General features: G+C 48.3%; 1 protein-coding gene across 1 annotated transcript; it reads left to right on the top strand.

The window, feature by feature from the left end:
- Positions 1 to 5,710: 5,710 nt before the first annotated feature.
- On the top strand, positions 5,711 to 17,249 carry MYOC (myocilin). Its single transcript, XM_077901642.1, has 3 exons — positions 5,711 to 6,387; positions 14,151 to 14,276; positions 15,905 to 17,249. Exons 1-3 carry the CDS (start codon positions 5,847 to 5,849, stop codon positions 16,687 to 16,689), a joined length of 1,452 nt encoding a protein of 483 aa, XP_077757768.1. The 5' UTR covers positions 5,711 to 5,846; the 3' UTR covers positions 16,690 to 17,249.
- Positions 17,250 to 18,252: the final 1,003 nt, after the last annotated feature.

Genomic DNA, 18,252 nt, shown 5'->3' with positions numbered 1-18,252 from the left:
GAGATACCATAAGGTAAGTCCATCAGGGAGGAGTTATAAAAACAAAAAACGACTGCCTTGTGACACCTGTCCAAGTGAAAATTCTAGGAGAGCAAATGATGGAAAATAAACTTTTCCCTTGCTGTGTGTGTGTGTGTGTGTGTGTGTGTGTGTGTGTGTTTTAAGCAGGCTGTATGCCCAGCATGGAGCCCAGGGCAGGGCTTGAACTCATGACCCTGAGATCAAGACCTGAGCTGAGATCAGGAGTTGGACGCTTACCCAACCGAGCCACCCACGCGTCCCACTTGCTTTTAATTTCAGGGAAAAATTATGAATAAGGAAAACAGCTCCAAAAGACATTTCCAAATTAATAATTAAATAGCTGGTCCTTAGGGAGGGACTTCTATGTGAACTTGAAAGAAAAATGTGAAAGAGTATGACCTGTTCAGATCCCAAAGTGGATAATTATTTTTAAAAACAGCAACAACAAGCAGCATCACTGTGTGGGGGTGAGCTCAGGAAGGGCAGGCTAGCAGAGGACATAGAAATAATGGCAAAACCCAAATTCTCAAGAAACTCCTGAAAGATGGCTAATTTTGATCATTTTAAGAATAAAATAAATATAAGATACATCAGTTTGGAGATGGGGAATGATTCTGTGAGGTCAGGCATACAAGAATACTGTGTCCCAGATCCTGGTAGGTTAGAAATCACTGTCCCCCCAACCCTAGCTCCTCAAGTGCGATCTATGACAGCCCCCTCCGCAAGGCCTGACACTCTTTCTCAAACGGGGCTATTCTGTGGTCTTTTGAATGAATCTCACTTTTTCCTTTTGGGCTTCCATTTATCATCTATCATCTATCTATCTATCTATCTATCTATCTATCTATCTATCTATCTATTTATGGTGTCATCACTTTTATTCAGATTTTTGAGAGCACTAGAAGGGTAGGTTAACACCTATCTTTTTGAGATACGAGACCTAAGATTTCCTTCAAATATGAAACTCCTCCTCCAAGTACAGGGATCTGTGCTTCCTTTTATATCTCCATACCTCCTTACCCTGCTCCCCATCACCAAAATCTTGTGGAAATCCTATCAATCGATAGCTAGAAGAGAATCAGCTCAGCACGCTGTATAATAAGGCTTCATGGGATGCCTGTGGGACTAGAATCTGTAGGGCTAAAATTGCCAACAGTATCCTTGTGATTAGTGTGCTTTGACTTATTTAGATGCTAGCATGACATTTGCAGCTCTCAGGACTCCGCTGAGCGGGCTGTCACTACATCCATTCTGCCCCCTGAAAGCCTTCCTCTCAGGGTACCTGCATCTGGGCTACACGGGTCCTGCCCTTGGAAGTCTGTCTCCTCATAGGAAGCTCCAGTGCCCAGGACCAGCTTCCACCTCGACAGCCCCAGACAAGCCTAGGGGCCAGTGCTGAATGAAGGGACTTGGTAGGGCTCTCTGGCTTAAGAGCTTCCCTCTCCTTCCCTTCTGCTTTGGGGAGTGGTGGAGGAGGGCAGGGAAGGGGGGAGAGGGGGCAACAAAGGAAATAGGTGTGTTTAATCTGAAAGTGGTTCTGCGGGCCACAACCCGAACATCAGAACCTAAGGCAGACCCGGAACCTTGTCTCCAGCCCCAGGGCCTCAGTCTTTGTCAACGCATTATCTCATTAGGTCCCATTACAAATGCCATGTCCCCTGTGAAGCCTTTCCTGCCCACTAGAGACATCTCCTTCCCTGGGGCTCCTCCAGCACTGAGGTCCCCTGAACAGCCTCACCTGCCCCTACAGCTTGACAGCTCTCTTCAGCGTGCGGCCTGTTTCTGACACACTTGTGTACGCTCCACAGCCCTTAACATACAGTAGGGGCTTAGTAGTGAATGACTCCTCTGAGTGGTGGACCAGCAAGGACACAGATGAAAGGGGCAGGCAGGGTGGCGAGCGGTGCCATGAGCTCCCCAGTGCAGACGGCTTCTTCTCTGCCATCCCTTCCCTCGTCCTCTTCGCCAGGCTCTTATCATTCTAATCCACCACACTTTGCAGGGAGCCTCTTGATCTGTAGCGAAATAAAGGAATACATGGAACAATCCCATTTGAGGCTGTGTGTGTGCATTTGGGGGAGGGCAGTGTGCTGCCAGCAAAGTCTCCAGATGGGGGAGTCCTGCCACCTGCCACCTGCAAGGTGCCCAGAGGGTCCTGAGCAGCCCATCAGAAGGTGTCACTGGCCATTTTCCTTCCTTAGGGCCCTCTGGCTCTCCCTTTCTGCTTGAAGTCCACATGCATCCAGGCATCCCCTGAACCTGTACTGAGCGCTTCTATCTGCCAGCCACTGGGGACAAAGTGGTGAGCAAAGCAGTCACAGCCCTACCATCACGGGGGTTACCTTTGCTCGTGGAAGGACTGCAGGAGATCAGTAGCCAGCCAGCCTGCCCCCAGTGCTGAGGGCACAGAGACACATCCTTGAACGGGCTGCAATCACAGGGGCGCCCCACTGAAGCCGCCCCCGGCGCCCCCTGCCGCCTCCGTGTCGCACCGGCGGCCCGGGGCCGCACCTTCCAGGGCCGCTCCCGCCACTGGCACCCCCTGCCTTGGCCCGCGCACCGGTGAGCAGCTCCCTGGCTGCCGGCAGCCTGAGCTGGAGACTCCCTGGCTCCAGGCTCCAGAGAGGAAATGGCCCTGGAACACGGTCTGACAGCCACTCTGGAGTGAACGATGTTGCCCCAGAGGGAAAGGGGATCCTCGTCCAGGCAGATTCCAGGAGGTGGGGGCCCGCGGGGAGTAGGAGACCGGCCTGGGGAGGGTGGTGACAGGCGGGGCGCTGAACAGAGTGGCAGGAAGCCCCCCAGATGTTTCTTGCTGTTCCTGGGGCTGGGGGTTTGCTGTGCCTTTAGTGAGCCCTTTTCTCTGCTTTTAGGAGAGTAATCCTATTTGATGAAAGGATGCAGTTTCAGAATATCAGCCGTAAAACCCGAAGGGTGTGCATGACTTTTCCCCTCCCTGAAAGCCTTCATTTCATGGAAGGCCTGTTAATATAGGAAGCTAGCTCATTTCCTAGAGCGTCAGTTCCTGGCTGAAGTGACTGGAGTCTTTCATGTATTCTGGGCAACTACTGAGCACGTGGGGGGACTTGGCATATGCAAGAAGGTGCAAAACCTCAGAATCAGAAGACCTCAGTTTTCTTTCTGGCTCTGCCACTTGTTAGCTGTGTGACCCTGAGCACGTCCTCTCCTTCTCTGGGCATGCAAGTGACCTTGTGGCTCTAGCCCCAGGAAGGCTCCGAGAGGGAGATGCTGAGGCACACTGGCTGCTGATGGAGGGTCAGGGTCAGTGAGGGGAGGCAGGGTGTGGGAGTTCCATTGGTCCTTACCTGGTCAGGCTCCATGGCGAGTTGCAATGATTGAAAAAAGCTCCATGGACCCAACAGCCACCTTTTCTTTTTCCGAGCATTTGCCAGGAACCGTAAAGAACATTGAGAATGACTGGTGGTAGCTCTTGCCCGGCATTCCAAACCCAGGTTGGACCAAATGAAAATGCCAGGGATTGTTCAACTCTTCAGCCTCCACTGGCACCCACGGGGCTCAACAGTGACTGCTCTGCCACAGACTGGCCTGCAGTTCAGGGGAGGTGGAGGGACCAAGAGGAATGGAGCATGGGCGAGGAAGACAAAGGTGCATGACAGCACCGTGGGAGCTGAGCAGAAGAACCGCGGGAGTTACAGATTGGGAGCCCAGTCTACCAGACGTCAGAACAGCAGGCCTCAGTCCTATATTCTTCATGGACAAGCAGAGTCATCCTGAGCAAGCTGAAGGCAGAGAAACTACTTACATGTCTCTTTATCCAGAACTCCTTTCCTCTGCGGCGCTGGCATAATCTCAGTCCTCTTCACAGAAATAAAACAATCCTGAGAGTGAAGCCAAGCAGATTTGAACCAGTTCTTGCTGACTAGGAGATATTTTACAAAATCATTTTGATAATGTTTATGATCTGATGCAAGCACTGAGAATAGGACTCTTCGGTGAGCAGTAGACAGACACCCATATGTAATTGTCTCAAGTTCCAGTCTAATTTTAGAACCAAATAAGAATAGAAGAGCAAAAGGTATCTTCCCAAAATCGAGTTGAGTCTGCCGGGCACATCTGCAGTATTTACTTCACAAATATTGAAGATGTTCTTGGTCTTAGTATAAAAATTGCTCAAATGCAAACATTATTTATTTTTAAAAGATTTTATTTATTTATTCATGGGAGACACAGAGAGAGAGGCAGAGACACAGGCAGAGGGAGAAACAGGCTCCCTGCAGGGAGCCTGATGTGGGACTCGATCCCAGGACCCTGGGATCATGACTTGAGCCAACGGCAGACGCTCAACCACTGAGCCACCCAGGCATCCTGTAAACATTATTTTAAAAGGTCTGATGAGGCTACTGCACACATTCTGATTTGCACAGACATCCTCTTAGCATATTCGTTTTTTTTTTCCATTTGTTATTTGCTTTCTCTTTAGGTTTATTAATGTAAAGTAGGGATTGTTAAACAAGGGCCCAGAGCCTGTGAATTTGGGTAGGAAAAAGTCTTTATTTTCAGTACCTTCTAACTAAATTTTAGGTTTAACATTTCATTCCATTATGAAAACAGCCATTAACCCAACATTGTATTAGCAGTACCTATGACTTTGTCTCTATCAATAGAAATCACAGACGTGTTGTGTTACATTGTGGTTGGGGCAGATACCATGCAATAAATAGCATTTACGCTCAAACTACTTTGAAATTAGGCACCCCTCCACGTTTTTAAAGTATTAATAAAGATGGGGCACCTGGTTGGCTCAGTGGTAGAGGATGTGACTCTCCATCTCAGCATCATGAGTTCAAGCCCCATGTTGGGTGTGGAGCCAACTTGAATAAATTGATTTAAAGTGTTAATGAAGAAGGGCATGGCTATTTCAAATTTTAAAAATATTTTGATAGTAGTATTTCAATATCATGTGCTTCCTTTGCGGTCCTATGTATTTTATACATTTAAAAACATCTTCCTGAGAAGACTTCCACGGATTTCATTAATGAGGATGAAGATGCTTTTACTCACACACACACACACACACTCATACTCATACACATTTACACATGGTAAGAGCCAGCTTAAGGGTCTCACTGACATAGATGCCTGATATGCCGGGACTAGAATTAGAAAGTCCTCTCAAATACAAACCCACACTTGTTTTAAAGCAAGAGGCAAGGGACAAATTCTGCTTCTAACTGCTTCTCTGGGATTGCTGTTCCCTGAAGCCTGGTGGCACACCGCCCTTGTATTTTGGCTGGCTATTACTTATCTCTGTCACTGCCACAAGGACAAAGGGACTTTGTCCTATGAATGTCTGCATCCCCGGTTTCTAGCACAGTCCATGGCACAGAGCAGATCTCAATAAAGTTTGCAGAGTAAATGGAAATATAAATTAGAAATGATTCCTTGTTGAAAGAGACACGCATGCGGTCATGTTGTGTGGATGTGTGTGCACAAAATTGGGTGGGGATATAGGGAATATTGTAGGGATATGGGGTGCATAAAGTGAGACATTCTTTTTTAAAAGAAATTCAAAACAGACTTCTGGAATGTCATATTCTAAGTTTTCTGGCCGTGTGAAAACAATTCCCCTGTGCATGGCCCCACCCAGCCTCACGTGGCCGCCTCCTTCTCCCCCCATGCAGGGAGGGCTCTCCAGTATATATAAACCCCTGTGAAGCCATGGCATGAGCCAGCAGGGCCACCCATCCAGACACCTCACAGAGTAGGAGAGCTTTTCCGGGGAAGCTTTGCCCAGGCTCTGCACTGAGGGCTTCCGTGCACATCACTGCAGCTGCAGGCCTAACATGCCCACTGCCCAGCTGCTACTTCTGGCCTGTCTCTTATGGGGTTTAGAGGCCAGGACAGCCCAGCTCCGAAAGGCCAATGACCGGAGCGGCCGATGCCAGTATATTTTCAGTGTGGCCAGCCCCAATGAGTCCAGCTGCCCCGAGCAGGGCCAGGCCATGTCAGCCATCCAGGACCTGCAGAGAGACCTGGAGTCCACCAAAGCCCGGCTCAGCTCCCTGGAGGGCCTCCTCCACCAGCTAACCTTGGGCCAGGCTGCCGGGCCCTCAGAGAGCCAGGAGGGGCTGCACAGAGAGCTGGGCACCCTGAGAAAGGAGCGAGAACAGCTGGAAACCCAAGCCAGGGAGCTGGAGGTGGCCTACAGCAACCTCCTCCGCGACAAGTCAGCTCTGGAAGAAGAAAAGAGGCGACTGGGGGAAGAAAATGAGGATCTGGCCCAGAGGCTGGAACATAGCAGCCAGGAGGTAGCAAGGCTGAGAAGAGGCCAGTGTCCCCAGGCCCACAGCTCCTCTCAGGACGTGCCAGCAGGCTCCAGGGAAGGTAAGAATGTGGGGTAAAGGAGCCCCTGAGTCCAGAAGGTGACATGGCTCATAGAGGCCTATTACAGGTGGCCCCAGCTTGCCTCTCCTGCCCTTTCCTTTCTCCCAGGGACTGTACATCCAGCACCAGGCAGATGAATTAAGGAGGGCCAAGCAATCAGTCTCACATATTACTAGTCATTATCTCCTGAGAGTTCTGTTTGGGTTAGTGGTTCCGAGTTCTCGTGCCTCCCATGGCAGCTTTCCCAGTCATAGCAAAGTGAGAAATATAAGAACAGGTGAGACATACATGTATATGATGAGTAGAACATCATCAACCATCCTCTTTGGAAAACTATCCTTTTCTGAATCTTTGCTTGAAGATAGTGATTCCTACCTTTTGTTGTTAAAATGAACAATAGATTTATGAAATGCCGGGATCCCTGGGTCGCTCAGTGGTTTAGCGCCTGCCTTTGGCCCAGGGTGCGATCCTGGAGTCATGGGATCAAGTCCTGTGTCGGGCTCCCTGCATGGAGCCTGTTTCTCCCTCCTCCTGTGTCTCTGCCTCTCTCTCTCTCTCTCTCTCTCTCATAAATAAATAAATAAATAAATAAATAAATAAATAAATAAATCTTTAAAAAAAGATTTATGAAATGCCAATAGATATTTATGAAATGAAAAGAGATTTATGAAATCATGATAGACGGTAGGGTTTTATTATTATTTTTTTAATGTCCTTTCTTGGCAAAATAAAGAAGTGGCAACCCTTGTCAGGTTCCTCAATATGTTGTTTTGGAAGTTTTCCTACTCCTTGCCCAATCCGAGAACCTCGGTTTTCAAGTCACCAGGTAACTCCTTGAGGTGGCTCTGAGATGCTCTTCTCTTCATCCTGGTCCCTGCTTGAAGGTGAGGCAGTGAGTGCGCATTGTGACAGGGAGCACATTCTCCTCATTATTTGAGGGGATGGTATATGTGTCACTTTTGTGAAGCTGTACTCCCAAGTATTCCCTGTCTAATAATTAGTATTCTAGGCAGGAGGAAACAAATGAACAAATCCAGTTGCGGGACAGTTAGTCCAGACTCTTCAGAGATGTCAATCTCAAGAAAGAAAGACAAGGGGGTGTGGCTTGTTCTAGATTATATGAGGCTAAAGACATGTGGTGGTCAATGCAGTCCCTGGCTTTAGATTGGCTTCTCCATCTAGGGGAAAAAATGTCACAGGGATAGGTTTGGAATCATTGGGGAAATTTGAATATAGACTGCTTAGTAGGTCCTGTTCTTGATTAATGCTCAGTTTCTTGGGTGAGAGATGGTATCGTGGTTATGAAGCATATCCTTTTCTAAGGCAACACATACTCAAGTTCTAGGGGTTAAGATGTCAGAATTTACTTTCAAATGGTTCAGTAAAGATGATAAACGTATCAAAAATGACAGAAACAAAGGAAAAATAAATGTGACAAAATATTAATAATTAGTAAATCTCAATGAGCAGCACATGGGGGCTTATTGTATGATTCTTTCAACTTTTCAAAAGGTTCAGAAATCTCCAAAATAAAATGATTGTTTTATAAAAGAGCTTTCTAGGGACACCTGGGTGGTTCAATTGGTTAAGTGTCCAGCTCTTGACCTTAGCACAGGTCTTGATCTCAGGGCCATGAGTTCAAGCACCAGGTTGGGCTCTGTGCTGGGCGTAGACCCTATTTTTTTATTTATTTTTTATTTTTATTTTTTATCTTTTTTTGACCCTATTTTTTTAAAAGGAGGGAGGGACTTTCTACCTGAGAGGCAAAGTCTATATGTAAATGAGACTGAAAAACCCAAGAGTCCATATCTAGGTGTGACCTTGGGCAAGTCACTTAACCTCTGAACCTTGGTTTCTTATCCATTACATGGTAATGAATATTCCTACTGTGAATGATTTTTGTGAGGTTCAAATACCATAACTCTTGGTGTAAAGGATTTTTAAAAATCCTGTGTTGCTGTAGTTGGAAGAGACTCAATTCTAAATTTTATAACAAAGAAAAATAAGGTCCGAAGACACTGAGGGTCCCGGGTTGCACAACAATCAGTGGTAGTATGAAGACTTGTCAAACCTGAATCTTTGAACTGAGATAAAAGAATCAGTATTAATAGAAACATCATGAAGCATTATTTATTTCAGGCTGCTAAATAATGGAGTCATATTCTCAACAAAAACTCGTGTGTGTGTGTGTGTGTGTGTGTGTGTGTGTGTGTGTGAAAACAGAGGCAACGTTTTGGTTTTTTATTGTCCTGTGGTCATTTAACAAGACTTAGGGAATTTACTAGATGTGTTCTCTAATTTTACATTTCTTTTTGTTCTTTCCAGCTGCTCTACTTTTGGAATAAGGACAACAGCTCGTTAGACTGAACTCCAAGCTTGGAAGTTCTTTTTAGTAGTGGGATTTTTTTCATGGGCAGGAAATTCCATTAGCACAAGACTGTAGAGCTACAAAAGCAGCCTGCAGAGTGTCTGATTCACTGGCTTGTTTCATGCAGATGTGGAAACTGAGGCCCAGAGTTTGTCTGTGGCCACCTACCCAGCTAGTGGCAGAGCCACAACAGAATTCTAATCAGTTCCTCCCACCTGAGGTCCAGTAGCTCTTCAGGACCTTGAGATGACCTTTGTTTATAGAACCTGAAGATAAAAGACAGGAAGTTTACATTTATTTCATTATTTTTTTTAAGATTTTATTATAAGTAATCTTTACATCCAACATGGGGCTTGAATTCACAACCCTGACATCACAAGTCTCATACTCCACTAACTGAGCTGGCTGGGCACTCCAGGAAGAGTCCATGTAAGCATTAAGGAAAGAAATGTTTAGAACAAAAGATGGGCTTCAGGGTCCTAGGTCTGAGGGTAAAGGGCTTCCTGGGTGGCTGGAATGAAAGTGTGGGTGTGCTTCAGGTAGGGGAGGCAAGAGCTGTGGGCCAAGCGGGGAGGCAGGGCTCGGCGAGGCTGCGTGAGCCTAGCCCAGGGAAGCCACAGAAGGTGGACTTCTTCTCACTCTGCATGTCATTCCAACTGTTACCACCGTTGTCTTTATCATGTAATTGTTACATAGAAAAAGGCCTCCTTAAAATCATGGAAATCACTTGTGTGCGTGTGTGTGTGTGTGTGTGTACATGTGAGAGAATTAACATCATATATATATAATTTTGTAGTAATAGTTTGGTAGCAAAATGTCTGGCAACCTATTCAATAAGCCCAAAGTAGAACAATACAGAATACCAGATGGTATATCAGAGTTGGTTATTAGTGTTACAGAAGAAGCCCCCTTTCTCCTTATTTCCCTCTACTTCAGATTGGTCCTCCCAGAGAACAGAGCCTGGGACGGGGCTCATGTGCAGTGGTTTGTATGGGCCATGATCCCAGGGAGCAGAAGTCAGACAGGGGAGAGTGAGTCAGGGAAGGAAAGGAAGACAACAAGGAGTGGGGGCATTCTCCAGTGGGCCCCCACGGTGGGTGGTGGAGCCTCGACCCCACCCAGCCCTTCTGGGGAGCTGTGTAGAATGAAGCAGAGGAAGGGAGCATTCATTTTTGGATCTGATCTTCCGCTGGCCAAAGAGTCTATCCCACTTCCATGATGCACAGATATGGGCACCAGGCTGGCTCTTGCAGAGAGTCAGAGAAGCCGGAGCAGGGCAGATGAGGCAGTGTCCTGGCAGGTAATGCTAGCACAAGGTAGGCTGCTGCAGAAATGATTGGGAAAAGGTGGGCAGGATATGAAGGAAGAGCACCAGAGGTGCTCCATGCAAGTGCTGCAGATAATAATCCCTTGTAGGGTTATGATGCAGATTAGAATTAACAGGGAGAAACATCTAGTACAGAGCCTGCACAGAGTGGCCATGCATTGCATCGATCGCAACTATGAAGGGCTTCGCTCCCTTGAGCTGCGCTGTTTTAGCATGTCACCTAATGATTAAAACATCAACATGTTCCTAACACTTTTGTAACACACATTGATCCTAGAGACAGTACGTGTTGGAGCAACATCCAGGATTGCTAGCTAATCTTCACTTTCCTGGGAAGCTTCTAGGTTAAGCTCCCTAGAATGTGTCTGCAAAGCAGAGGTAAGGGACATAAGGCAGAGCATGCCGAAAATTTCCAAAATTTTGTAAGAGGCATGAACTTTTCAACCACAGAGCGACTGAATTTTAATAGAAACAAATAAAAGCCCTAAAATTTTTTGGCTATTAGATACAGTACAGTCCTTAATATTTTCATATCCTCTTTTTGTTTTCTCCCCACATGCAGGATGAAATAGGAGCGATTTTTAAACATTCCAGAGAAATTTTAATTCTGACACATGTTTATTAAGGACATTTCATTTGTAGTTTGAGCTGAGAATACTGAGGCTCAGAGAGGTTGAGTAAGTTGGCCAGGGTCGCACACCTGGTATGCGGCAGGCCCACAGGAGGAAGCTGTGACCTGGGGCCGGGTCCAGGCTCCTTCACACAACTGCTTCCCAGCCTTTGGGCTGCGCATCCTCTCCCACAGGCTTCTGTCCTCAGGCCAGGCAGCTCTGCTCTGGGAGCTGCCCACTGCCAGGTGCTCCTGGCTGACACAAGCGGGAAGCAGCCAGCGGGCTTGTCATCCAGCCGGCCGCCTGCCAGCTGAGAAGGGCCGAGCGGTCAGCGTGAAAGCCATTCCCTGACATTATGCTTCACTGTGGTTCTTGTTTACTCCCAAGAAAGCACATCAGGTGTGGTTCCAACAACCGATCATTATTAAATCTTGTAAGTCGTAAGTTCTGTATCAAAAGCATAAAGAATTTAAGTGGGATGAAAGAGCAACTATGAGATGTAAGTACATCCCACAGGGCTCCTGAGGGCTGGGGGCGAGGGGGGCGGGGGCAGGTTCCAGAGGAAGGACAGCCGGGCCAGGGGTGCAGGCCTCACTGCGGAAGGTAAGGTCAAGCCCAGGGGAGAGCCGAGAAGCTGGCGGGTTTGTCCAGGCTGGAGGTGGAGGCCCCGCGGGGCCTTGCAGAGCAGGCGTCCCCGTGCAGGGACTCAGGGTCCTGTGTGACAGGGCTGCGGCAAGCTTATAGGCTGCGGCTGCGGCTGCGGCTGCAAGGTCCCCGAGGAGCTGGGGCAACGCTCCAGCGGACCCCCTGGCACGCGCAGCGCCCACGGTCCCGGGCTGCAGCCGCGGCCTCCCTCCCACAGCTGCCTCCGGCGCCCTCTCCTGACAAAGCTGGACATCGCGCCCACTTTCAAGGAGAAATCCTCGCTTTCCAGAGAGCATCTAGGCAAGTGCTCCTTTTGGCACCAAGGGGCAATTCATTTATAACTGGCAAACCTCCCCGCCACAGGGTAGAAAGGTTCACAACTGCCATGACCTTGGCAGACGGGGCTCAAGTCCTAGTCCACCACTAAGCAGCTGTGTGACCTTGGGCAAGTTACTTAACCTCTCTGAGCCTCAGTTTCCTCTTCTGCAAAACGAAGGTGCTATCATCCACGTCAGGACTGTTATGTGGAACAGAGGGAATGAGCACAGGACCTGGCTCATAGGAGGCGCTTGGTAAGTGGTGGCGATAACTAAATTAGCTGCAGACTGCAGTCCTGAAGAAAGTTGTGAAGGTATCAGGTCACATAAATAATTTCTATGAAACTGCTTTGAAATGTGGGCCGAGGGCAGCCCGGGTGGCTCAGCGGTTTAACGCCGCCTTCAGCCCAGGGCCCAATCCTGGAGTCCCAGGATCGAGTCCCACGTCAGGCTCCCTGCATGGAGCCTGCTTCTCCCTCTGCCTGTGTCTCTGCTTCTCTCTGTGTGTCTCACATGAATAAATAAAATCTTAAAAAAAAAAAAAAAAAAGAAATGTGGGACGAGCTATAAATACCTGTTCATCATCTCTTTTCACAAAGGGTCTGTTCTCAATATTTCAGTATTTTAGCTATCTTCATAGAAGTCACCCTGGAAAATGCCTGTTTGGGTTTGTTTTCTCTACTTTCTTTATCCCCTCTGTACCTGAAGTGGGAATTTTTCTCAATTTTCTTCTCATTGATCAGTAGGTGTATTCACTTACTTTTCTCAGTATATATCTATTTCTCAGTAAGTCACTAAGCTACATGATCATCTTAGCCACATTCACAGAATAAAACAATGGGCATCAGATGCACAAAGGAAAGAGCTGGCACAGGGGGTGTCCCTTGTATAGTAACTGTGGGTCACGGAGCTAAAGGGTGGGAACTGGACGGGGGGCCAGGGAAGTCTCTGGAAGTTTTGTACAGATGCCACTGCAGTATTTATCACCTTACACTACCTAAAACTAGCTCCAGTATTCTGAGAATTCATTGAGACAATTAAAGCAGTTTGAATTATTCTGAGGAATAGTCTGTGACGGTCTGAAGAAAGGTACCAAGGAAAAGAAACAGCTCACCTCAAGGAGTTTGCCAGTTATTCACATTAGCCAATCCTAAACCCGCATGCCCGGCCTCACCCGTTCCTTCCTACAGGAAAAGCAATGAAGGCTCTTGCAGTGTTTCCACTCCCTCCTGAGTGACCCTGGGGCTGTCCTATATGGCCCCTATGGTGCGGGTGTCCTTGCCCCTTGGGAGCGGTGAGTATAATAAACTGTCTTCCCATTAGCAATCAATTCATCTGTTGGCTTCACCATACCTGAGTCATAAACCTACATTTTAAAACACCAAAGCCTGCTCCTCGTGGCTCTTGCTTTTTGGTTGTATTCAAGGACTCCTGTATAAGCCTAATCCTAGACCAAAGTAGCGAAATGTGACACAGTGTGGCAACTTCATGTCTAACCAGTGTCCTCCCCATCCCTTCCATTCAACATGGGCAACCCCCACCCTGCCCGCAAATTCCTGTAGGAATCCTGGACACTTTGCCCTTGTCCAAGAATGGCCTCAGAAAGGAATCTGATAGGTCAATTAAGGATGTAAAGCTGAATATGTTACCTCTCACAGGAATGGTTGCATTATGACAGGGAAAAGAACCTTATGTCAGGCACAGAATTGTTAATTGTTGAATTTCAGGTATCCCAGAAGATGCGAGGATCTTCTTCTCAATATCCCTGAATCACACCTCACCTGCTCATAAATTAGGGAATTATTTGAATTGTGTACAAGCTTACTTTATTTTGAATACCCTATTCTGTGCAAGGCACATCGCTATGCAATTTACTATTTGCGAGCTTTTTTTTTTTTTTAAGATTGTATTTATTTATTTGAGAGAGAGAGAGAGCGTGAGAGAGAGCATGAGCTGGGAGAAGGGGGAGAGGGACGAGGAGGAGCAGACTCCCCGCTGAGCAGGGAGCCAAACTCAGGATTTGATCTCATGACTCTGGGATCATGACCTGAGCCAAAGGCAGACACTTAACTGACTGAGCCACCCAGGTGCCCTGGGAGCTTGGTGTTATGGACATTTTTCAAACATTCACAAAAGTATCAAGGACAACACGAACCCTGTTGTACCATCACCCAGTTCCAACAGTTGTCTGCTGAGGCCAATTTTGTTTTACTTCCACCCCCAACACTACATATTTATTATTTTTAAATCTTTTTTTAAAGTTTTATTTATTTAACTAATCTCTACACCCAACATGGAGCTTTGAACCCATGGCCCCAAGATCAGGAGTGACATGCTCCTCTGACTGAACCAGCCAGGCGCCCCTACATAGTTATTATCTTAAAACAAATCCCAAACACCATCATATCTTTGAAAGCCTATTAAATACCATCCTCAGCATAGTCATTGGGCCATTTTTCCTCATGGTACAAGTTTGTCTCTTTCTTTTAATACAGTTTCGAAATGGAACGTGGAGACCGTGAACTTCCAGGAACTAAAGTCAGAGTTAACTGAGGTTCCTGCCTCCCGAATCCTGAAGGAGAGTCCATCTGGCCATCCCAGGAATGAGGAGGGAGACTCTGGTATAAAGCTAAATGTCCTCCCTTTTGCACATACATGGTCTTTATCTGTGCCTGGTTGTGTTCAGAGTTGGTCCGCCCACTTTGGGGGGAAGGCGGACCATAGGTCAGCCTGGCAAGAGGCAGGGGAGGGGGAGGAGATGAGCCCCTTCTCTGCTCCCTTTCCAGGGCATGCTGGCAGGGAGTCCGCCTTTCCTAGCACAGCCCTGTGTCTCACCACCCACTCAGGGATCGTGGGCTCAGCTGGGCTGCCCTCGGGGAAGAGGAGAGATGAGTTTATTTCACCCACTGGATTGCCATATAGAGTTAGTTACATTTTTTTAGTAGATCCTTCATATCTTTCTTGATCTTAGGGCCAGATGACACCATGCACCATCTCAGCACATAGTATATACTCAGAAAAGGTATCTTTTGTGAACTTTGGGTACTGAGGGAAAGTGCAATCACCCCTCTCCAAAGTGTTCCCTGAAAGCCTGACTTTAAGGTTGGCTGTGGTTTTCAGAAACTGTGACAATCTGTGTTATTGACAATTATTCCCAGCAAAAGAGCAATGCATGGCTATGGGGACATTCTGAAGTATTTAAAATGCAATTCCCTGAGACACGAGGAGCAAAGACTTCCCAGCTTCTGAGAGTAAATTGAAAAAAGCACAGAGATCTGTTGTTTGTTTCCGCTAAATCTAAGTTTTCAATCATCTTTACATTTTAAAAATTATGTTCAGGTTTTACTGTATTAAAATGATGCCTGAACTATGTGGTCCATTGGTTTGGGCTTGAAGAACTTTGTTTTATTGAGTTTCTTATAATGACTTGATTTTTATTTCATTTTTATTAAGAATATTTATTAGGGATGCCTGGGTGGCTCAGTGGTTGCTTAACCACTGCCTTTGTCTCCGGGCGTGATCCCGGGGTCCTGGGATCGAGTCCCACATCAGGCTCCCCGCAGGGAGCCTGCTTCTCCCTCTGCCTGTGTCTCTGCCTCTCTGTGTGTCTCTCATGAATAAACAAATTAAATATTTTTTTAAAAAGATTATTTATTAGAGAGAGAGAGCATGAGCACACGTGCACACAAGGTGGGGGTGAGGGAGAGGGAGAAGCAGACTCCCCACTGAGCAGGGAGCCCCACGACAGATCATAACCTGAGCCGAAGGCAGATGCTTAACTGACTGAACCACCTGGGTGCTCCTGTTTCATTTTTTAAAATGAAGTAAATCAGATATGGAAGTTATAAAGAGTAGTGTAACGAACTCGGGAGTTCCTGCCAGGCTTCAATCAAATATTAGAAATACGGTTTGAAGCCCTCTGTGTAGCCTTCATCTATACACCTGATACCGAGAAGAAGTTCAATTCATATGACACATCGATCACATAATACTGGGCATTTACCCTCTACCCAGTACCTAACACGTGTAGTCACATTTAACATTTACAACATCCCTACTACCCAAAACACTATCCCCTTTCACAAATAATGACAGAGCCAAGGTTGAGGGACCTGCAAGTCACCCACCCGGATTTAAACCTGGACGCTCTGTGTCTGGCCTTCTGGCTCTTAGTGGCTCTGCCACATGGCCACGTGGCGGGAAGGTGGTGGCAAAGCGATCGGGGTGATGTCTGTCCTTAATTCTCCAGGATGCGGAGAACTGGTTTGGGTAGGAGAGCCGCTCACCCTGAGGACAGCTGAAACGATCACGGGCAAGTACGGGGTGTGGATGAGAGACCCGAAGCCCACCTACCCGCACACCCGGGAGACCACGTGGAGAATCGACACGGTGGGCACGGACATCCGGCAGGTGTTCGAGTACGAGCTGGCCAGCCAGTTCCTGCAGGGCTACCCCTCCAAGGTGCACGTGCTGCCCAGGCCGCTGGAAAGCACGGGCGCCGTGGTGTACCGGGGCAGCCTCTACTTCCAGGGGGCTGGGTCCGGCACGGTGGTCCGCTACGAGCTGACCGCTGAGACGGTGAAGGCCGAGAGGGAGATCCCCGGGGCCGGCTACCACGGACAGTTCCCGTATTCGTGGGGCGGCTACACGGACATCGACCTGGCTGTGGACGAGACAGGCCTCTGGGTCATCTACAGCACCCAGGAGGCCAAAGGTGCCATTGTCCTCTCCAAACTGAACCCGGAGACTCTGGAGCTTGAACAGACCTGGGAGACTAACATCCGGAAGCAGTCCGTGGCCAATGCCTTCGTCATCTGCGGCCACCTGTACACCATCAGCAGCTACTCCTCCCCGGATGCCACCGTCAACTTCGCCTATGACACAGGCACGGGGCGCAGCAGGGTCCTGAGCATCCCCTTCAAGAACCGCTACAAGTACAGCAGCATGATTGACTACAACCCCCTGGAGAAGAAGCTCTTCGCCTGGGACAACTTCAACATGGTCACCTATGACATCAGGCTCTCCAAGATGTGAAGAGCCCCACATGTCAGGAAAGGCAACAGGAGCTGGTGGTGACGGCTCCTGAGGGCAGAGCCAGCCGGCCTGTGCCCGTGCAGCTTTTCTCGGCTTTTTAGGCTTTCATTATTAATCCGGAAGAATGTGCGTGGTCACCGGGTCTGACCGTGTGGAAACAGCAGTTGGGATTTAGACAGTGTCACAATCAATGGTCTTTTCTTTGGTCAGCTTTTAAAGGGCGGTTTAACCAAAAAACAGTGCAAGTTTCGTGGTGATTTGGGGCAGAAGCTGTCATGCATAGTAGTCTCTTCATGGAAACCACAAAGCTTTTGATAAAAGGCCCTTACTGGCTAAAGGGGGCATATTTGGAGGAGAGTTGGGGCAGAACAGCTTACTCCACACGGCACCCAGGGTCGTCCCCTGCCTGTGCCTGGTTACCACAAGCCATAATTAGAGGAGGGGGAGCAGCTCTTGTGGCCAGCGCTGAACACCTGCATAGTGGGCTTCTAAGGCTTCACGTAGCATCCAGTGGGGCATCACATACCCTTTGCCCTGTGAAATAAAGCAATCTTACCTACCATCCTCCTCGACCTTTGTGAAATACTTTGCTCAGAAGAAGAGTACTGAATCTGACCAGCAGGTCATCTCTTGGGGTTGGGAGCTGTGATCGCGGAGCATTACTGGTGTGTGTGTGGGGGTGGGGTGGGGGGCTGAGAGTCTGCACCTGGTTTGGAGGTGCTGCCCAGGAAGACACCAGGCCCCCCGTGGAATCCAGCCCTCCCCTGGTGTTCCTGGTCCTTCCCAAACCATCTTATCTTTCCTCAACTTCCCCTCTCTTCACCCTGGCTCCGTGTTGGTTCTTACTGGCTGTCATGAGCATGAACTTCATAAACTACAACCTCAGCCGAGCAGACCTTCCACCATGACTTTTTGGTAACTGAACCTGCTTACTATCCTCAGGTGCCGTCGTACCTAACAGTAGCACACTTTATCTTGCCAGTTCAGCTCGGACTCTGTCCCCTCACATATTTTCAATCAATTCAGGTCGTTCCTCTCCCCCATTCTCCTCTAGGTGGCATCTGTGTTTTTGAGGGAAGCCAGGGCACGGCCCCCAGGCCAGGAGGGAGGGGAAGCCAGATTCTCATGCCTGGTGTTAGTCACCAGTGTGGTTTCCAGCATTTGCTGCTGGTGCGCACGTCTCCGTGGCCAGTTCCTGCTCAGGCGACCTCCACGTTCTGGTGGCCAGCCCCAGCAGACTGCTGCTGTTTTCCTAGCCTGCTCTGTGTCCTGTCAGAAGCTCATGTGCAGGGCAGCCCCTGTGGCTCAGTGGTTTAGCGCCGCCTTCAGCCCAGGGCATGATCCTGGAGACCCGGGTTCGAGTCCCACGTCGGGCTCCCTGCATGGAGCCTGCTTCTCCCTCTGCCTGTGTCTCTGCCTCTCTCTCTGTGTGCCTCTCATGAATAAATACATAAAATATATATTTAAAAAAAAAAGAAGCTCATGTGCACCAGGGGAAGCAAGGGGTGCTCGGACACTGCCTCCTAGGTCCATCTCAGGTTCCCCTTTGCTCTTCGGGCTGGT

The sequence above is a fragment of the Canis aureus genome, chromosome 6 (assembly GCF_053574225.1).
Source record: "Canis aureus isolate CA01 chromosome 6, VMU_Caureus_v.1.0, whole genome shotgun sequence".
Classification (NCBI taxonomy): domain Eukaryota; kingdom Metazoa; phylum Chordata; class Mammalia; order Carnivora; family Canidae; genus Canis; species Canis aureus.
Note: the sequence above shows the minus strand (reverse complement) of the source record. Positions and strands in the feature narration are given on the sequence as shown.